Raw genomic sequence first — 22,530 nt, 5'->3', positions numbered from 1 at the left:
GGAAAAGCTGGTCAAAGTATGGTAGCCTAGTGCTCTTAGCACTCGTCTAGCAACCCAAAGATCATGAGTTCAAAGCCCACAATGGCAAATGGTGAAAATGAACTCAACAAGTCGAGTAATTAATGAGATCCAGCCAGAAGAATGGCAGGATTGTCATAAAAATGCAATTGGTTTGTTCACCAATGTTTTTTTACGGGAAGGGAAGCTGCCATATTTCCTGGTCTGGCCAACATGTGACTTTGGCCCCACAATACTAGGTTGACTCAAATACTTTCTATAGTGGTGCCCCAGCACCTTTTCAGGGGTGGGGCAATAAATGCGACATTGCCAGCGTCATCCTGGAAACCAATATTTATAAAAGTCTACACCATGACCTGAAAGTATTTCTCTCTCTCAAAGACATTGTACAAATCCAAAAAAAGTTACACATCCATAATATGAGCAAAGGATTAGACAGGAACAAAAACTATTTAGCTCATGATCTTCAGAAACAATCAAGAGTTTGCTGTTCATTCTTTATGAAGACAGTTCACCTTCTGAACTTTCTTTTTAATTCAGTAAGGGAACAACAGATTCTTTTTTTAGTAATATCCTGTTAGAATTATAAATAGAAGTGAAGCAGCTTGTTCTTACCTCCTGCTCCGAGGGATTAGACGAAGAGATACAAAAGTCAAAACCCATGATTTTCCAGGCACCACTCTTATTCAAAATGATATTCTCTAGCGTCAGGTTTCCATGAATCATTTTCACACTATTGTGTAAAAAAGATAGGCCTTCACAAATCTGAAGATTAAACAAGGATGACATTATTTCAGAGTGCAGCTTTAAAATGATTTTAATTATGTTTGTGCGCCCTTTCATTTGCTACATTAAATACTGGTAGATTAGAAGTACATAAGTATAGCAAGAAGATGCTCTGGAGAGGAAGAGAAAACCTGGGGACATAAACCTCCTGTCATAATAATCAGGTGATATTGTTATAATGCACTACAATAACAGGACAAACAAGGTGCAGAGGTCTTATGAGATTGATAGAGAGGCTGGCACGGTGCGTTGGACCACAAATATGGAGAGTCGAAGAAGATAGGAAGAAAGAATGTGCATTTCTAAAACATCTTTCACATCGTCAGGATGTCCCAAAGCACTTCACAGCCAAATAATTCTTTTTGAAGCGCAGGCACTGTTTTTTTTTAAACAAATGAAGCAGCCAATCTGCTCACAGCAAGGTCCCAAAAACAGCAATCAGATGAATGACCAACTTACAAGAGCAAACTACTGCAGATACTGGAAATAGAACATAGAACAGTAAAGCACAGTACAGGCCCTTCGGCCCACGATGTTGTGCCGAATCTTTAACCTACTCTAAGATCAAACTACCAACATACTCTTCATTTTACTATCATCCAAATACCTATCCAAGAGTCGCTTAAATGCCCCTAATGTATCTGCTTCTACTACCACCGCTGGCAGCGCATTCCACGCACCCACCACTCTCTGTGTAAAGAACCTACCTCTGACATCTCCCCGAAACCTTCCTCCAATCACCTTAAAATTATGCCCCCTGGTGATAGCCCTTTCCACCCTGGGAAAAAGTCTCTGGCTATCCACTCTATCTATGCCTCTCATCATCTTGTACCCCTCTATCAAGTCACCTCTCATCCTTCTTCGCTCCAATGAGAAAAGCCCTAGCTCCCTCAATCTTTCCTCGTAGGACATGCCCTCCAGTCCAGGCAGCATCCTGGTAAATTTCCACTGCACCCTCTCTAAAGCTTCCACATCCTTCCTAAAATGAGGCGACCAGAACTGAACACAATATTCCAAGTGTGGTCGAACCAGGGCCTTATAGAGCTGCAGCATAACCTCGCGGCTCTTAAACTCAATCCCCCTGTTAATGAAAGCCAACACACCATATGCCTTCTTAACAACCCTATCAACTTGGGTGGCAACTTTGAGCGATCTATGGACATGGACCCCAAGATCCCTCTGTTCCTCCACACTACCAAGAATCCTGTCTTTAAGCCTGTATTCTGCATTCAAATTCGACCTTCCAAAATGAATCACTTCACACTTTTCCAGGTTGAACTCCATCTGCCACTTCTCAGCCCAGCTCTGCATCCTGTCAATGTCCCGTTGCAACCTACAACAGCCTTCCACACTATCCACAACTCCAGCAACCTTCGTGTCATCGGCAAACTTGCTAACCCAGCCTTCCACTTCCTCATCCAAGTCATTTATAAAAATCACAAACAGCAGAGGTCCCAGAACAGATCCCTGAGGAACACCACTGGTCACCGAGCTCCATGCTGAATACTTTCCATCTACTACCACCCTCTGACTTCTATGGGCCAGCCAATTTTGTATCCAGACAGCCAACTTTCCCTGAATCCCATGCCTCCTTACTTTCTGAATGAGCCTACCATGGGGAACCTTATCAAACGCCTTGCTAAAATCCATATACACCACATCCACTGCTCTTCCTTCATCAATGTGTTTTGTCACATCTTCAAAGAATTCAATAAGGCTTGTGAGGCATGACCTGCCCCTTACAAAGCCATGCTGACTGTCTCTAATCAAACCATGCTTTTCCAAATAATCATAAATCCTGTCTCTCAGAATCCTCTCCAATAATTTGCCCACTACCAACGTAAGACTGACTGGTCTATAATTCCCAGGGTTATCCCTATTCCCTTTCTTGAACAAGGGAACAACATTTGCCACCCTCCAATCATCCAGCACTACTCCAGTGGACAGTGAAGACACAAAGATCATCGCCAAAGGCGCAGCAAGCTCTTCCCTCGCTTCCCATAATATCCTTGGGTATATCCCGTCTGGCCCCGGGGTCTTATCTGTCCTCATATCATTCAAAATTTCCAGCACATCCTCCCTCTTAACCTCAACCTGTTCGAGCATATCAGCCTGTTCCACGCTGTCCTCACAAACAACCAGGTCCCGCTCACTAGTGAATACTGAAGCAAAGTATTCACTTAGGACCTCCCCTACCACCTCCGACTCCAGGCACAAGTTCCCTCCACTATCCCTGATCGGCCCTACCCTCACTCTGGCCATCCTCTTGTTCCTCACATAAGTGTAGAACGCCTTGGGATTTTCCTTAATCCTACCCGCCAAGACTTTTTCATGTCCCCTTCTAGCTCTCCTAAGTCCATTCTTCAGTTCCTTCCTAGCTACCTTGTAACCCTCTAGAGCCCTGTCTGATCCTTGCTTCCTCAACCTTAAGTAAGCTTCCTTCTTCCTCTTGACTAGCTGTTCCACATCTCTTGTCATCCAAGGTTCCTTCACCCTACCATCCCTTCCCTGCCTCATCGGGACAAACCTATCCAGCAGTCGTAGCAAGTGCTCCCTAAACAACCTCCACATTTCTGTCGTGCATTACCCTGAGAACATCTGTTCCCAATTTATGCTCCCCAGTTCCTGCCTAATGGCATTGTAATTCTCCCTCCCCCAATTAAATATTTTCCCATCCCGTCTGCTCCTGTCCCTCTCCATGACTATAGTAAAGGTCAGTGAGTTGTGATCACTATCACCGAAATGCTCGCCCACCGATAAATCTGCCACCTGGCCTGGTTCGTTGCCAAGCACCAAGTCCAACATAGCCTCCCCTCTAGTCGGCCTATCTACATATTGAGTCAGGAAACCTTCCTGGACACACCTGCCAAAAACTGCTCCATCCAAACTATTTGCACTAAGGAGGTTCCAATCAATATTAGGGAAGTTGAAGTCACCCATGACAACAACCCTGTTACTTCTGCACCTTTCCAAAATCTGCCTCCCAATCTGTTCCTCCATGTCTCGGTTGCTATTGGGGGGGGTCTATAGAAAGCTCCCAACAAAGTGACTGCTCCTTTCCTGTTTTTGACTTCCACCCATAATGACTCAGTAGACAAACCCTCCTCGACGACCTCCCTTTCTGCAGCTGTGATACTATCCCTGATTAGCAATGCCACTCCCCCACCTCTTTTACCTCCCTCCCTATTCCTTTTGAAACATCTAAACCCCGGAACATCCAACATCCATTCCTGAAATAAAAACAGAAAACGTTGCATATACTCAGTGTGACCAACTTACCTGTTTTGGTGGTGTCAAATGAAGTATAAATGCTGCTGTGAGGAGGCCCCAAGGGGAACCCAGTCTATACTTATCAAATGCTTTTATTTTGAATTGTAATTGTTCTGTTGTAATATGCAAGTACTTATTTAGTGCATCATCAAATCTTTCAGAAATGGCACATAACACTTCACAGCCAATGAATTATTTTGAAGCACAGTCAATGTTACTTTAGTGACTGCACCCCTGACTATGCGCACAACGAGGACGTTGTTAAGAGAGTTTCCATATATTTTTTGTTAAAACTTGGAATCTACATTTTTAAACTGAAAAGGCTAACCTTTGGGTGTTTTTTTGAAAGGAAGTTAAACAAAAGTTGACCAGTAAACATGTTTTTACTGGAAAGCAGGTGATTTCAAGTAAAGAACCACAGGGGTTAGGTAAGAGCTATTTTGTGTTGTGACGAGAGAATTTATGATTACCATGGGACTTGCTTGGAAAAGAAGTTTAGTTTCATTTTGAACTGCTAAAAATTGGGTTTGGACTAAAGGAGGCAATTGGAATTTGATATGGACCTGCCAGGAGTTCAGAAGAAAACTGTTACCTCTCTTTGAAGAATTCCTGCTATTGACAAACAAAAGCCTGCATGAAGTGGTACTCTTGCTTCCTGTATTTTTAAGAAACCCTGAATATTTGCTGAAACCTTGCATCTTCAAATGAACTTTGCATCGAATGTATGAGTACTGAAACCTCTGTTGCTGCATGCCTGATGGTAGACCTATGTGAAGCTTTCTGCAGTTGAATTTCTTTGAACCCCTTCCCAAACAGACTGTCCATCAACCTGACTAGAAAAATTCCTAGTGGCAGTCAATTATTTGACTTTGGGACACCTCGCCAAACAAAGGAGTTCCATATTCAGTCTGCTCTTTTTTATTCCTTCTATTTCTTTGTAACCAGAAATCCCTTTTTTTCCTGGTTAACCAGCTTTTGGATATATTTTTATTTTTATTTAGAGATACAGCACTGAAACAGGCCCTTCGGCCCACCGAGTCTGTGACGACCAAGAACCACCCATTTATACTAACCCTGCAGTAATCCCATATGTGAGTGTGCATGAGGGCTAGGATAATAATACTGGGCTTTAATAGCTCAATTCACGTATATATACTACTTAAGACTTGGTTTATAATAAAAGGATAATTTTGTCGTTTATTAAAGAATCCTGGTTGGTGTGATTTATTCTGGGGACAAATAGAATATCCAGTTGTCTGTTTCAATAAGTGGGAAAATTTATTGATATGTTGTGACTTGTGGAAAAGTGGGGCTGAATTAACAGTGCACTCCTCCCGCCTCGGCTGTAACAAGATATAAACAGTGAATGAGATGAGTGACCAAGCAATGTTTCAGGTGGTGTTGACGGAGGACACAATATTAGGCACAACGCCCTGCTCTTCTGTGACCAATGTCAGCCGTAGCTCAGTGGCTGGCACTCTAGCCTCTGAACCGGTAGTCCCACCCCAGAGACTTGTACTCACAACCTACCTTATAAGTGATAAGGTTAGTACTACAAAAGTGCTAAAATTCCAGGCAGTACTGAGGGAGTGCTTTCGAATGAAACGTTAAACTGAGGCCTTGTCTGCCCTCTCCAGTACATGTACAAGGTCCCCAGAGCCTTGGTCCCAAGGTCTCCAAGAAGTGCAGGGGTGTTCTGCAGTGTCTTGGCCAATATTAATCAATATTAATTCCTCAACCAACAGCACTAGAACAGATTATCTGGTTATTTATTTCATTCCTAGTTTTGGGAGCTTGCTGTGTGTAAATTAGCTGCTGTGTTTCCTTTGTAACAACAGTGGCTACACTTCAAACAGTGCTTCGTTTGCTGTAAAGCTTGTGATGTCCTGTGGTTGTGAAGAGCACTATATATAGGCAAGTCTTTCTTTCTTTTCATGTCATGGGATCTTTTAACACCCATCTGAGCCACAAAGAATGGCTTTAAATGTTATCTTCACTGTTCATGTCAAGACAAAAAAAAAAGATATATTATAAATGCTGCTCCATGAATATAATGCAGCCATGCTGCTCTTGTCAACGATGTGATGCCATTTATTTCCTTCAAATGCTCCTATAGTGGATTGAAGGTGACATCAATTTTCTTTATTTCAAATTACAGACAAATTTTGGCTGTCACACAGGGGGTCACGAAAGCACAGCCTGAGAACTCCCTGGCATCCGGCACGGGCAATCAGGTCTATGCAATCCAACTCAGGGAATTAGATCCATGCCCAGGGTATACACATGGATGATTGAATCAGGGCATGCAGGTATTTTCGGTCCTTATTTTTAATATATCCATTACAGACTCCAATGCTGTAATGACACCCTCCTGCCAGTGATGGCAATGCAGCACCTCCGCTGTGCAGAGGATGTAATTGCAATGGTGAGTTGACACATAAATGTATATGTTGGAGTTTATAACGAAAAAGGTGGCAGAAAGAGCACGCAGACTTATTATGTATTGTCATACCTGTTGCTGACCCATTTTAAATGGAGCCATCAGGAGGTAAATTAAATCACTAGTCTTAGAAGCAATCGCTAATGGAAAAAACGTGCATACAATGCTGTGCACTGTTGCGCAAATGGAGTCATATGTGTAATATCATCAATGAGGTGTCTTTTTATAAATTCTCAGTTCACATCCAGTAGGAAGGAGGTGCAAGTTTACGAATCCCACTCTTCTGCTCTAGCTGCATATGTTTTAATATTCCTCCTCATCAAGCAACTATCTAATTCACTTTTAAAAGTAATTTATGGACTGGGAAGGAAGTGTTGGGTTGACTTGGCTATTGCTTTTTGTTTCTTATCTTTTTCATTGGTTATTAATCTTAATATCCCTTAGATTATTGCTGTGATTTTTTATATATTATGTATTGTGAGCAGCATTTGATCTGCACTAAACAGAACGAGCAAGTGTTGAACCACCAGGATTTCTTTTCAGGATGACCACATGATTAAGGGTGAAATGTTAAACCAAGCCAATCGATTTTAGTGATTCAGATGATTCCACGCTGCTATTCAAAAAACAGCCCCTGACAAACATTTCGCCCTCACTAACAACATCAAAAATGTTAAACAATTCAACTGGTCATTCACCTCAAATGCTGTGTGGGGATCTGGCTGTACACAAAACAGCTGCTGCAGTTGCTTATAAAACAGCAACTACACTCTGAAGTAATTAATTGTGAAGCAATTTGGGATACTTTCCAGCGATGATACCACATAAATGATGTGATGGGCTGAATGGCCTCATTATTATTCATTCTTGGATGTGGGCATCGCCGTTATTGCCCATCCTTAATTGCCATTAGAAGGGTAACTGCTGCCCTTCTGTGCTGTATGATTTGTTGATTCTTGCTATTTCTATTTGGACTATATGCATATAATTATACTGTCTCGAATTATTACATTAGAGGAGAGTAACACTGGATGGACTGCACTCGCTATTACAAACCTTATACAAGCGTTACATCTCACTCAGATCATTTCATGAGGTGTTGCAATTTAACAACTAATCCTTCCACACATTACACCGTTTCATTTTAGAAAAGGAACATCATGTTTCATTTTGTGTGGATTACCATAAGTTAATATTCTCCTATAGCATCAGCCTTGGCTTAGTAATAGGACTCTCGCCTCTGAGCAAAGTCGTGGGCTCAAGTCCCAATCCAGAGACATGAGCACATAATCTGTGCATGAGTGCACTACTGAGGAGGTGCCCTCTGAATAAGCGAAGTCTGTGTCTCCGCGCGCTGAGTTTCAAAAGAGGAGAAAAAGATTTACAGTGGCATCACGGAAAATCTGTAAGCTGATTGGTTGGGTAAGTAACAGCTGTTATTGCCTGTAAATAGCTTTAAAAAATCAGGGAAGAAAGTTCTTTGTTTTAAAAAAAAACCTCAAAACCTACCTCACAAGTGATAAGGTTAGTACTACAAAAGTGCGTTTTTTTAAATGTGTAACTTATTAACAATTCCTAGTAATTATTACTAATTTTTTTTATATAGTAAGTAATGGTTTTAAAGGAATCAGGGTCCCTAATGTAAATAATCTCAAATTTTTGAGTAATTTAAGGGAGTAAATTAAGGGCAAGTCATGGCAGGGCAGCTCAGCAGCGTGGAGTGCTCCTCCTGTGCACTGTGGGAAGTCAGGGACACTTCCAGTGTCCAGGGTGAACACGTGTGCAGGAAGTGTCTCCAGCTGCAGCTATTCAAAATCCTCGGATCTGGAGTGGCGGCTGGAGACACTGGAGCATTCGCGAGGCTGAGATAATTGTGGATAGCACGTACAGGGAGGTGGTCACACTAGAGGTAAAGACTGCTCAGGCAGAAAGGGAATGGGTGACCGCCATGCAGTGGAGAAGAACTAGGCAGGTAGTGCAGGAGGCCCCTGGGTCCATCTCCCTCTCTAACAGATTTTCCGCTTTGGATACTGTTGGGGGAAGATAGCTTCTCAGGAATGCAGCAAGAGCCAAATCTGGGGCACCACGGGTGGCTCAGCTGCACAGGAGGGGAGGAAAAAGGGTGGGAGAGCTATAGTTTTTTTATTAATTCGTTCATGGGATGTGGGCGTCACTGGCCAAGCCAGCATTTATTGCCCATCCCTAATTGCCTGGACTGATTGCTTGCTAGGCCATTTCAGAGGGCAGTTAAGAGTCAACCACATTGCTGTGGGTCTGGAGTCACATGTAGGCCAGACCAGGTAAGGACAGCAGATATCCTTCCCTAAAGGACATTAGTGAACCAGATGGATTTTTACAACAATCGACAATGGTTTCATGGTCATCACTGGACCAACTTTATTTTTAAATTCCAGATTTATGAATTAAATTCAAATTCCACCTTCTGCTGTGGTGGGATTGGAACCTATGTCGCCAGAGCAATACCAGAACAACATGTCTTTGGACTACTAGTCCAGTGACAATACCACTACGTCAACGCCTCCCCTGTAGTGATAGAGCATTCTATCGTTAGGGGTACAGATAGGGGTTTCTGTGGCCGTAAACGAGATTCCAGGATGGTATGTTGCCTCCCTGGTGCTTGGATCAAGGATGTCAAGGAGCGGCTGCAGGAAATTCTGAACGGGGAGGGTGAACAGTCAGAGGTCGTGGTTCACATTGGTACCAATGACATAGGTTGAAAGAGGGATGAGGGCCTGCAACAAGAATTTAGGGAGCTAGGTAGCAGATTAAAAAGCAGGACCTCAAATGTTGTAATCTCTGGATTACTCCCGGTGCCACATACTAGTGAGTATAGCAACAAGAGGATAGAGCAGGTGAACGTGTGCCTGAAGAGATGGTGCAGGAGGGAGGGCTTTAGTTTCCTGGAAATCTGGGTCTGTTTCTGGCGAAGGTGGGACCTGTACAAGTTGGATGGGTTGCACCTGAACCGGAATGGGACCAACATCCTTGCTGGGAGGTTTGCTAGTGCTGTCGGTGGGGGGAGGGGCGGGGTTTAAATTAATTTGGCAGAGGGTTGGGATACAGAGTGGAGGTACAGTAGGGGGTGATGCACAGCCAAACATAGAAGAGAAACTGTCAGTCCGGAAGGCAGAGCAAGTATAGACCTGTTAAGGCACAAGTGAATAATGCAAGGCTGGATTGCATCTATTTTAAGGCAAGGAGTCTTACTAGTAAGGCAGATGAACTGAGGGCATTGATTAACACATGGGAATATGATATTATTGCTATCACAGAGACATGGTTGACGGAAGGGCAGGACTGGCAGCTCAATATTCCAGTTTATAGAATTTTCAAGCGTGGCGGGGAGGCGGGTGGGAGGGGGGGGGTATAAAAAAGGAGGTAGCATTGCACTATAGATTAAGGAGTCAATTACAGCAGTAAGGAGAGATGATATCTTAGAAGGTTCCTCAAAGGAGGCCATATGGGTGGAACTTAAAAACAAAAAGGGGGCAATCACTTTGCTGGGAGTGTACTACAGGCCTCCAAACAGTCAGGGAGAGATAGAGGAGCAGGTATATAACATAGAAAAATAGGAGTAGGCCATTCAGCCCTTTGCGCCTGCTCCGCCATTCAATACGATCATGGCTGATCATTCAAACTCATTAACCTGTTCCCGCTTTCTCCCCGTATCCCTTGATCCCTTTAGCCCTAAGAACTATATCTAACTCTTTCTTGAATATATTTAATGATTTGGTCTCAACTGCTTTCCATGGTAGAGAATTCCACAGGTTCACCACTCTCTGGGTGAAGAAATCTCTCCTCATCTCCGTCCTAAATGGCTTACCCCTTATCCTTAGACTGTGACCCCTGGTCCTGCACTCCCCCGCCATCGGAAACATCCTTCCTGCATTTAGTCTGTCCAGTTCTAGAATTTTGTAGGTTTCTATGAGATCCCCTCTCATTCTTCTAAACTCTAGTGAATACAAGCCTAATCAACCCAATCTCTCTTCACACGTCAGTCCTGCCATCCCGGGAATCAGTCTGGTGAACTTTCGCTGCACTCCCTCCATAGCAAGAACATCCTTCCTCAGATAAGGGGACCAAAACTGCACACAATACTCCAGATGTGGTCTTACCAAGGCCTTGTATAATTGCAGCAAGACATCCTTGCTCCTGGACTCGAATCCTCTCACTATGAAGGCCAACATATCATTTGCCTTCTTAACCGCCTGCTGGACCTGCATGCTTACTTTCAGCGACTGGTGCACAAGGACATGTAGGCAAATCTCTGAGAGGTGTAAAAATAATAGGGTAATAATTGTAGGGGATTTCAACTTCACCAATATTAATTGGGATAGACTTAGTGCAAAAGGCTTAAAGGGGGCAGAATTCTTAAAGTGCATCTAGGTGAGCTTTTTGAGCCAGTACGTAGAAAGTCCAACAAGAAATGGGGTGGTACTGGACCTAATCTTAGGGAATGAAGCCGGACAAGTGGTAGAAGTGTCAGTGGGGGAGCATTTCAGGGATAGTGACCTTAACTCTAAGATTGAAGGTAGTTATGGAAAAGGACGAAGATGGACCGGAAATAAAGCTATTGAATTGGGGGAAGGCCGATTTCAATATGATAAAACAGGATCTGGCCAAAGTGGGGGACTGGGAGCAACTACTTGTAGGAAAGTCTATATCAGACCAGTGGGAGTCATTCAAAAAGGAAATAGTGAGAGTTCAGGAAAAACATGTTCCCGTAAAGGTGAAGGGTAGGACCAGTAAGTCCAGGGAACCCTGGATGTCAAGGGATATAGAGGATTTGATCTGGAAGAAAAAGGAGACTTATGGCAGATTCAGAGGGCTGAAAACAGCGGATGCACCAGAGGAGTATTGAAATTGTAGAGGGTACTTAAAAAAGTAATAAGGAGAGCGAAGAGGGAACATGAAAAAACATTGGTAGGCAAGATAAAGGAAAATCCTAAGGCGTTTTCTAAGTATATTAAGGGCAAGAGGATAACCAGGGAAAGAGTAGGGCCCGTTAGGGACCAAAGTGGCAATCTGTGTGTGGAGCCGGAGGACACAGGTGAGGTTTTAAATTACTTTTCATCTGTGTTCGCTATGGAGAAGGACGATGTAGGTGTAGAGATCAGGTGGGGGATTGTGATATACGTGATCATATTAGCATTGAAAGGGAGGAGGTATTAGCGGTTTTAGCAGGCTTAAAAGTGGATAAATCCCCAGGCCCAGATGAGGTGCATCCCAGGTTGTTATGTGAGGCAAGGGAGGAATAGTAGGGGCTCTGACACAGATTTTCAAATCCTCTCTGGCCACAAGAGAGGTGCCAGAGGACTGGAGGACAGCAAATATGGTACCATTATTCAAGAAGGGTAGCAGGGATAAACCAGATAATTATAGGCCGCTGAGTCTAACATCAGTGGTAGGGAAATTATTGGAAAAAATTCTGAGAGACAGGATTAATCTCCACTTGGAGAGGCAGGGATTAATCAAGGATAGTCAGCATGGCTTTGTCAGGAGGAGATCATGTCTAACAAACTTGATTGAATTTTTCAAGGAGGTGACTAGATGTGTAGATGAGGGTAAAGCAGTTGATGTAGTCTACATGGACTTCAGTAAGGCTTTTGATAAGGTCCTGCATGGGAGATTGGTTAAGAAGATAAGAGCCCCTGGGATCCAGGGCAATTTGGAAAATTGGATCCAAAACTGGCTTAGTGGCAGGAGGCAGAGGTTAATGATCGAGGGTTGTTTTTGCAATTGGAAGCCTGTGACCAGTGGGGTCCTGCAGGGATCGGTGCTGGGACCTTTGCTGTTTGTAGTGTACATTAATGGTTTAGACGTGAATTTAGGAGACATGAACAGTAAGTTCGCAGATGACACAAAAATCGGTGTTGTAGTAAATCTTCTTCTTTGGCCTCCTTGTCTCGGGAGACAATGGGTAAGCGCCTGAAGGTGGTCAGTGGTTTGTGGAGCAGCGCCTGGAGTGGCTATAAAGGCCAATACTCGAGTGACAGACTCTTCCACAGGTGCTGCAGAAAAAATTGGTTGTCGGGGCTGTTACACAGTTGGCTCTCCCCTTGCGCTTCTGTCTTTTTTCCTGCCAACTGCTAAGTCTCTTCGACTCGCCACACTTTAGCCCCGCCTTTATGGCAGCCCGCCAGCTCTGGCGACTGCTGGCAACTGACTCCCACGACTTGTGATCAATGTCACAGGACTTCATGTCGCGTTTGCAGACGTCTTTAAAGCGGAGACATGGATGGCCGGTAGGTCTGATACCAGTGGCGAGCTCGCTGTACAATGTGTCCTTGGGAAATCCTGCCATCTTCCATGCGGCTCACATGGCCAAGCCATCTCAAGCGCCGCTGACTCAGTAGTGTGTATAAGCTGGGGATGTTGGCCGCCTCGAGGACTTCTGTGTTGGAGATACGGTCCTGCCACCTGATGCCAAGTATTCTCCGGAGGCAGCGAAGATGGAATGAATTGAGACGTCGCTCTTGGCTGACATACCTTGTCCAGGCCTCACTGCCGTAGAGCAAGGTACTGAGGACACAGGCTTGATACACTCGGAATTTTGTGTTCCGTGTCAGTGCGCCATTTTCCCACACTCTCTTGGCCAGTCTGGACATAGCAGTGGAAGCCTTTCCCATGCCCTTGCTGATTTCTGCATCGAAAGACAGATTACTGGTGATTGTTGAGCCTAGGTAGGTGAACTCTTGAACCACTTCCAGAGCGTGGTCGCCGATATTGATGGATGGAGCATTTCTGACGTCCTGTCCCATGATGTTCGTTTTCTTGAGGCTGATGGTTAGGCCAAATTCGTTGCAGGCAGCTGCAAACCTGCCGATGAGACTCTGCAGACACTCTTCAGTGTGAGATGCTAATGCAGCATCGTCAGCAAAGAGGAGGTGTTATAAATAGTGAGGGGGAAAGCCTTAAATTACAGGACAATATAGATGGGATGGTAAGATGGGCAGAGCAGTGGCAGATGTAATTTAATCCTGAGAAGTGTGAGGTGATGCATTTTGGGAGGACTAACAAGGCAAGGGAATATACAATGGATGTTAGGGCCCTAGGGAGTACAGAGAGTCAGAGGGACCTTGGTGTACTTGTCCACAGATCACTGAAGGCAGCAGTACAGATAGACAAGGTGGTTAAGAAGGCAAGTGGGATACTTGCCATTATGAGCCGAGGCATAGAATATAACAGCAGGGAGGTTATGATGGAGCTGTATAAAACGCTAGTTAGGCCAGAGCTGGCGTACTGTGTACAGTTCTGGTCACCACACGATAGGAAGGATGTGATTGCACTGGAGAGGGTGCAGAGGAGATTCACCAGGATGTTCAGAGCATGACAGCCCCCCATTTTACTTTCATTTTCAGTTATTTTTTCTTTTTTACAATCTTTTTTTTTGCATTGATTTCATTTCATCTTAGTTTGTTCAGTTTGCTTACCCACTGTTTTTTTTCAGGTTTGCACTTGCTGATGTTCAATATTCAGTATATTCACACCTAATCTGTACTAATGCTTTGTCTTTCAACACACCATTAACATATTGTTTGCCTTTGCTCCATGACCTTTTGGTCAGCTATGTGGCCTGGTCCAATCTACACCTTCTCCTTTGTTATCTCTTGCCCCACCCCCACCTCACTTGCTTATAACCTGTGACTTTTCTAATATTTGTCAGTTCCGAAGAAGGGTCACTGACCCGAAACGTTAACTCTGCTTCTCTCTCCACAGATGCTGCCAGACCTGCTGACTGGTTCCAGCATTTCTTGTTTTTATTTCAGATTTCCAGCATCCGCAGTATTTTGCTTTTATTCACCAGGATGTTGCCTGGGCTGGAACATTTCAGCTAGGAAGAGAGACTGGGCAGGCTAGGGTTGTTTTCCTTGGAGCAGAGAGGGCCGAGGGGGACCTGATTGAGGTATACAAAATTATGAGGGGCATAAATAGGGTATATAGGACAAAACTTTTTCCCTGAATGGAGGGGTCAATAACTAGGCTGCATAGATTTAAGGTAAGGGGCAGGAGGTTTATGGGGATTTGAGGTGAAATGTTTTCACCCAGAGGATGGTTGGAATCTGGAACACACTGGCTGAAGGGGTGGAACAGGCAGGAACCCTCACAACATTTAAGAAGTATTTAGATGAGCACTTGAAACGCCATAGCATGCAAGGCTATGGGCCAAGTGTGGAAAATGGGATTAGAATAGATAGGTGCTTGATGGCCAGCACAGACACGATGGGCCGAAGGGCTGCATCACTCTATGACTTCAATCAAATAAAAGCAAAATACTGCGGAGGCTGGAAATCTGAAATAAAAACAAGAAATGCTGGAAATACTCAGCATGTCTGGCAGCATCTGTGCTGCCAGACCTGCTGAGTATTTCCAGCATTTCTTGGCTTAAACCAAAGCCTGATTTTGCCTGCTCTGGAGGATATAAAAGATTACTCTCGAAAAGCAGGGAAATTCACCTAGTGTTCTTGTCAACATTTCTCCCTTAACCAACATGCCAAGAAACAGATTCACTGACTGTATAAGAGGAAGCTAGATAATTACATGAAGGAGAAAGGAACAGAAGGTTATGCTGATAGGGTGAGATGAAGTAGAGTGGGAGGAGGCTCGTGTGGAGACTAAACACCGGTTGGACTGAATGGTCTTTTTAAGTGCTATAAATTCATTTGCTGCTGGTGGAATCTTCCTGTGCAAATTGGCTGCCATATTTGCGAACCTAACAACAGTGAATGCACTTTAAAAGTAAAATCAGTGGCTGTGAAATGCTTTGGGATGTGAAGAATTGTAAATTCTTCCTTTCACCGATAAGCTAGCACAGTCCAAACTACTAATGATCATTGCTGCATGAGTGACCAGTAAGCGGCCATCACAGTGAAAGGGAAGTAATGAGTTGAGAATATCAGGTTTTACTCCATGGAGATTTTATTGTGGGACCTCTTGCTTTTTTTTTATATAACTATGGAACTCCAACCATTAGCACAGTTGAGAACTGAAAAAGTTCACCCAACTAAGACAGTGGACTGTGAGGGGCATGCAGTACATGCATCAATTACCACACCAATCTGAATACCTAATAAATGCATCAGCAATTCACCTGCAGCAAACCGTATTTAACTTCCACATCATAAAGCTTGTGTTCTTTAATTTCCACAGGTACAGGAGACGGTAGGTGGTTGTAGCAACCAAGGACGTTGGCTAAACTTGCAAAGACGGGCTCCGTGCAAAAGGCTAAACAGTCTCTGTAAAGAATAGTTGGACAGTTTATCCACAAAGAAACTGGTTTGATTAAAATAAGTTAACCTTTGCTAATGGTCATGAAAAATAAACAAAATATACAGATACACATGTATAAATATCTCAAAAACCTGGACTCTTCCAATGGATGTTGCACAGTCAATAGACGTGGGTGTCTCAGTCTGGTTAGCTGCTGCACGCCTTTTTTAAGTGAATCAATAATGTGGTCCTTTTCAAACTTTTGGTACCTCTCAATCATCTTTTTGTCAAAAACAAATACAGCCACTTCCTAAAACAAAAGATGAATAAGCCTCAATCAATGCCAGCGAATTGAAATGCTGTGCTGTATGATCGATTCTATGAGTAATTTTCGTGCACTGATTTGAGATTTATCCACCGAAAACCCTCCAAGATCGCTGTCATCCTCCAATACCGGACTTTTATGCATCCATGATTTCCATCGCTGCATAATTGACTCCTGTGCTTTCAGCTGCCTGGATCCAAAGCTCTGGAGTTCCCTCCCTACCTCTCTCTCCTCCTTTAAGATGCTCCTTAAAACCTGCTTCTCTGACCAGGCTTTTGGTCGCATGTCCCAATATCTCCCAAAATGTGGTTCAGTGTCAAATTTTATCGCTCCTGTGAAGCGCTTTGGGATGCTTTACTATGTTCAAAACACTACATAAACGCAAATTGTTGTTTTAGCACTGACAAAGAGTTTGAAACGTACACTTCTCCCATTTTGTTCAGCAGAGATTTCACAAGTAAAATCTCACCAACAGCATTACCAGTAGGTGGTTTAGAGTTCTATTAATGTACTAGTATATGACAGTTTTGGGTCCTAAACCATCAGTCATGTTATAGCCAGGGTAGCAGTGTAACAACAATGAACCTATGCCAGAAGGCAACTCTGTGTGAAGTTGGTCATGCTTGGAGCACAATTAAGGAGGACATCCTCAGAGACACTAATTAATTCCCATGGGTTCTGCATAATTCTAATGATTAAATTCTTAACAGCGAGTCCCAATTAAGCAGTTTTAATTCTAAAGGTTTTGAAAACAAAATCAAAATGAAAGTGATCCAAGCACGCAACAACCATTCTCCACCCAGACAGGAAAAGAGAAAATGTTAAGAAATTCACTAAAAGATAGTCGGGAAGGATTTTTTTTAGTTTAGTTTAGTTTAGAGATACAGCACTGAAACAGGCCCTTCGGCCCACCGAGTCTGTGCCGACCATCAACCACCCATTCATACTAATCCTACGCTAATCCCATATTCCTATCACATCCCCACCTGTCCCTATATATTTCCCTACCACCTACCTATACTAGGGGCAATTTATAATGGCCAATTAACCTATCAACCTGCAAGTCTTTGGCATGTGGGAGGAAACCGGAGCACCCGGAGGAAACCCACGCAGACACAGGGAGAACTTGCAAACTCCACACAGGCAGTACCCAGAATCGAACCCGGGTCCCTGGAGCTGTGAGGCTGCGGTGCTAACCACTGCGCCACTGTGCCGCCCCCACACTAATAAATCAAAGCAACAATAAACTAAAAGCATACAACTTTAAGGGAAATGAATATAAAAGCAAGGAATTGATACTGAATTTATACTCGACTTTAGGCCACAGTAGGAATACAGTGTGAATTTCTGAGTGCCTCATTTTGAGGAAGAATACTGGGGCTATGGAAAGCACATAGCGAGGAGTCACTAGAATAGTAGGAATGAGAGGATATACTTTTGAACAAAGGCTCAAAATATTACTACAGGGAGATTGGGAGTTGGGGGGTTGGGTCTGAAGATGATTTTCAAAATTATGATTAATTTTGAGAGGACAAATAATGAAAGGCTGTTCCTACTGGTTGATTGAATCGATAACAAGAGGCACCAACTGAGGGCTATCGAAAAGGGGGAAATTAAAAGAAATCTTTTCATACAAGAGGCTGATTGAAAATGGAACAGTTTATCACAAGTGGCTATCAAGACAGAGACTAAATTATTTTAAAACGTATTGGATAAATACTTGAAAAAAGAAAAGAACAACTTGAGGAGTGCTGCACTGCCAGAGGGGCAGTATTGAGGGAGTGCTGCACTGCCAGAGGGGCAGTATTGAGGGAGTGCTGCACTGCCAGAGGGGCAGTACTGAGGGAGTGTTGCACTGCCAGAGGAGCAGTACTGAGGGAGTGGTGCACTGCCAGAGGAGCAGTGTTGAGGGAGTGCTGGACTGATGGAGGTGCCGTCTTTCCGATGAGACATTAAACCAAGGCCCTTGCTTTCCAAATTGGACATAATCCCATGGCACAACCTCAAAGATGAGCAGGGGAGCTATCCACGGTCCCCTGGAATATATATAATGCTCCATCAACATCACAAAAAAAATTATCAGGTCATTATCACATTGCTGTTTGTGAGATCTTGCTGTGTGCATGTTAGATGCTGCCTTTCCTACATTACAATAGTGACTACACCCCAAAAATGTTTTACTGGCTGTAAAGCTCTTTGGGTTGTCCTGGGGTTGTGAAAGGCGCTATTATAAAGGCAAGCTCTCTCTTTCTTTTGCTCATAATGCCGTGAATTGCCTCACCCTTTCTCCAGACACCACTGTCCAGCATCTTAAAAATCCCATCAATGAGAATAAGTAGTAATTCTCAGGGTCTTTGTGATCCTGTGGTGTTCATTCCTTTTTAAAAAAATAGCTTCACAATAAGTCAAAATATTCAACCAATGCTGCACAAATGGCCACTTATAAAAGAGCATTTCCACTGACACCAATTCAAAAATCAAACTGTCCTTACTGTGCTGTATAATACCTAAGTCTGTTAAATATTAACTGTCATCATGATTTAGCAGTTTTTCGTATGTCAAGGACAGTAGGTTCTAATAGACCTTTGGACTGGAACTTATTTTAGAAGTGAGAGGTTCTGAAGTAATGAGCACCATGGAGAGGCAAAGAAAAAAGAATTGCATCTGTACAGAGCTTTTCAAGCGCGTTACAACCAATTAAGTACTTTAAGTACAGTCACTGTGGTAATGTCGGAAAGAGGCCAAGAGGATGTCTTTGACCCAGGACGCAGATAGTGAGCTACAAATACAAAAGCTGTGCAGATGGAGAAGTGGGTGGAGTGGAAGCAATAATAAAAAAACCTAGCTGTATAAAGCAGCATTCTTCACTCAGTGTAATGTACTCCACTGTCTTACCAAGACCTTTAAATGCTTCAGCTGAACAGTTATTTCCATAAACCATACTTCATATAATAGCAAGATTACAGATTTTTGAACAGTTCTGCAGCAGAACAGACCTGTTCAAGGAAAGCTCTTTCACTCTATCTGGAGCATTACCTGAGCTCTCTGGGTGAGCAAGATGATCTATTTTAAGCCTCGCTGCCATTCTTTGCAGAAAGAAAATTACCCACTCAACAATGAATTTAAAAATCATTTTCAGACAAGCTAGGGCAGATCCTAACTTTGTACAGTAGTGTGAAATGGGTGATGGAGAGTCAGAAGCCCATTTTACATCTCTCCCCACTTTCATTTCCATTTGAAGTCACTGAGATGTAAAATGGGCTGGCAATTCACCACTATAATAAAAGCAAAATACTGCTGATGCTGGAAATCTGAAATTAAAACAAAGTGCTGAAAATACTCAGCAGATTTGGTAGCATCTGTGGAGAGAGAAGCAGAGTTAATGTTTCAGGTCTGTGACCGTTCATTAGAACTGGCAAAGGTTAGAAAAGTAGTAGGTTTTAACAAAGTGAAGGGGGCGGTGGTGTAGAAGAGAATAAAAGGGAAGGCATGCGATAGGGCAGAGCGAAGAAGAGATTAAATAACAAAGATGTCACAGGACAAAGGCAGAGCGTGTTAATGGTTGTGGTGAAAGATGAAGCATTTGTCCAGAGAGTGTTAATAGTAGAATAATGAACAGCTCTGCCCAAAAGCACAAACATGAAAAACAGGCACATGGTTAAAAAAAAAATTCAAAAAAATAAAAAAAGGACAGTCATGCTCTGAAATTGTTGAACTCAATGTTGAGTCCACAAGGCTGTAAAGTGCCTAATCGAAAGATGAGATGCTGCTCCTCGAGCTTGTGTTGATGTTCACTGGAACACTGCAACAGGCCAAGGACAGAAATGTGGGCATGAGAGCAGAGGGGTGGGGAGGGCGGTGTTGAAATGGCAAGCAACCAGAAGCTCGGGGTCATGCTTTCGGACTGAGCAGAGGAGTTCTGCAAAGCGGTCACCCAATCTACGTTTGGTCTCTCCAATGTAGAGGCGACTGCATTGTAGGCAACGAATCTTCTTCTTCTTTGGCCTCCTTATCTCGAGAGACAATGGGTAAGCGCCTGGAGGTGGTCAGTAGTTTGTGGAGCAGCGCCTGGAGTGGCTATAAAGGTCAATACTCGAGTGACAGACTCTTCCACAGGTGCTGCAGAAAAAATTGGTTGTCGGGGCTGTTACACAGTTGGCTCTCCCCTTGCGCTTCTGTCTTTTTTCCTGCAAACTGCTAAGTCTCTTCGACTCGCCACACTTTAGCCCCGCCTTTATGGCAGCCCGCCAGCTCTGGCGATCGCTGGCAACTGACTCCCACGACTTGTGGTCAATCTCACAGGACTTCATGTCGCGTTTGCAGACGTCCTTAAAGCGGAGCCATGGACGGCCGGTGGGTCTGATACCAGTGGTGAGCTCGCTGTACAATGTGTCCTTGGGGATCCTGCCATCTTCCATGCGGCTCACATGGCCAAGCCATCTCAACGAATACAGTATACTAAATTGAAGGAAGAAATAGCTGCTTCACCTGGAAGGAGTGTTTGGGGCCTTGGATGGTGAGGAGAGCAGGTATTACACCTCCTGCGATTGCATGGGATAGAGCCATGGGAAGGGGACGACGTGTCGGGGGTGATGGAGGTGTAGACCAGAGTGTCACGGAGGGAACGATCCCTTCGGAATGCTGACAGGAAAGGGGAAGAGAATATGTGCTTGGTGGTGGCATCACGCTGGAGGTGGCTGAAATGGCGGAGGATGATCCTTTGGATGTCGAGGTTGGTGGAGTGGAAAGTGAGGACAAGGTGAACCCTGTTGCAACTCTGGGAGGGAGAGGAAGGGGTGAGGGTAGAGGTGCGGGAAATGAGTCAGACACAGTTGAGGGCCCTGTCAACCACAGTGGCAGGGGGTGGTGGGTGGGGGGGGGGGGGGGGGAGCTCTTTGTTGAGGAAAATGGAAGACATGTCAGGAGTGCTGTTGTGGAAGGTAGCATCATCAGAACAGATGCGTCGCAGAGGGAAAAACTGGGAGAATGGGATGGAGTCCTTACTGGAAACAGCACGTGAGAATGTGTAGTCAAGATAGCCGTGGGAGTCGATGGGCTTATAATGAATATTATTAGACAGCCTATCCCCAGAGATGTCGAGGAAGGGAAGAGAAGTGCCAGAGACTGACCATGTAAAGGTGAGAGAAGGGTGGAAATTGGAAGCAAAGTTGATGAAGTTTTCTAGTTCAGGGCGAGAGCGGGACACGGCACCCATCATCAATTGACCGGAAAAAGAGGTGAGGGAGGTGGCTTGAGTAGAACTGGAACAAGTAATGTTCCACATATCCCACAAAAAGACAGGCATAACTAGGACCCATGCCAATACCCACAACACCTTTTATTTGAAGGAAGCGAGTGGAGTTGAAAGAGAGTTTGTTCAGTGTGAGAACAAGTTCAGCCAGGTGGAAGAGGGTGGTGGTGCATGTGGACTGGTTGGGCCTCTATTCAAGGAAGAAGCGGAGAGCCCTCACACCGTCCTGATGGGGGATGGAGGTGTAGAGATTGGACGTCCAATCTGGAAACATTCAGCGGGTCAGGCAGCATCTGTGGAGATAGAAACAGAGTTAACGTTTCAGGTATGTGACCTTTCATCAGAACATTCTCGGTTTCCTTCTCCACAGATGCTGCCAGACCCGCTGAGTATTACCACCATTTTCTTTTTATTTCATACTTCAAACAAGATTATCCATACAACAGCAAAACAGAAATTTCCTTTCAATGAAGAAATTATTCAGGTCAGTTTTATCTCACTTAGCTAAAAAAGTTTAAAATTTAACATTTGTGTTTGAAGAAAATGTTAGACATTTACCTGCTTGGTTGACTTCTTTACACCATGGAAGACCTTCCACACCATTCCTGGCCCACCACTAGCTATGTGGCGCCCAATTTCAAACTCCCTGGTAACAGGGTTTCCCATTACTGCACTGGTGACATCTGCTGTTACCTTGGTAACAGTACTCTTCAGTTTATTAAGCATTGACTCCATGGTTTCAGATGAACAGCTTACCTGCAGCAAGAGGTTAAGAACAGGAAATCAGTAAAAAAAAACACCTCCACGTTTTCTTAGTTGTAAGGGTGCAGTTGCCATTGGCAATGTCGCATTTAATGTCAATCTCTGGCTGATATGAGTGGCGGGGGTAAAGTTAGGTTAGCTTCCTTCAGGAATTGTTTATTTTTTAACTGAGTGTCTTGTTCGGCCATTAAGAGTCAACCATGTAGTGTAGGACAGACCAGGTAGGGGTGGCAGGTTCCCTTTCCTGAAGAAGCAGCTGGTGTTGTTCTCCTTAGAGAAGGTTGAGAGGAGATTTGTTTAGTTTAGTTTAGAGATCCAGCACAGAAACAGGCCCTTCGGCCAACCGAGTCTGTGCCGACCATCAACCACCCATACATACTAATCCTACACTAATCCCATATTCCCACCGCATCCCCACCCGTCTTTATATTTGATAGAGATATTCAA

General features: G+C 44.0%; 1 protein-coding gene across 6 annotated transcripts in view; it reads right to left on the bottom strand.

Moving 5' to 3' along the window:
- The window catches only part of scyl2 (SCY1 like pseudokinase 2), an 81,688-nt gene that overhangs the window by 43,548 nt on the left and 15,610 nt on the right, over window positions 1–22,530 (bottom strand). For 5 of the 6 annotated variants that reach the window (XM_068050122.1, XM_068050121.1, XM_068050123.1 and 2 more), the window contains 4 exons: window positions 21,880–22,077; window positions 15,898–16,055; window positions 15,627–15,771; window positions 634–783 (listed from right to left, as the gene is read on the bottom strand). In XM_068050122.1, the coding sequence (XP_067906223.1) occupies window positions 634–783; window positions 15,627–15,771; window positions 15,898–16,055; window positions 21,880–22,056 (630 nt within the window). In that variant the 5' untranslated portion in view covers window positions 22,057–22,077. Of the gene's footprint in view, window positions 1–633; window positions 784–15,626; window positions 15,772–15,897; window positions 16,056–21,405; window positions 21,615–21,879; window positions 22,078–22,530 lie in introns of those variants that run through there. The other variant, XM_068050126.1, reaches the window with a different exon arrangement.

This window comes from Heterodontus francisci, chromosome 18, assembly GCF_036365525.1.
Source record: "Heterodontus francisci isolate sHetFra1 chromosome 18, sHetFra1.hap1, whole genome shotgun sequence".
NCBI lineage: Eukaryota > Metazoa > Chordata > Chondrichthyes > Heterodontiformes > Heterodontidae > Heterodontus > Heterodontus francisci.
This window is presented reverse-complemented; position numbering and strand designations above follow the sequence as displayed.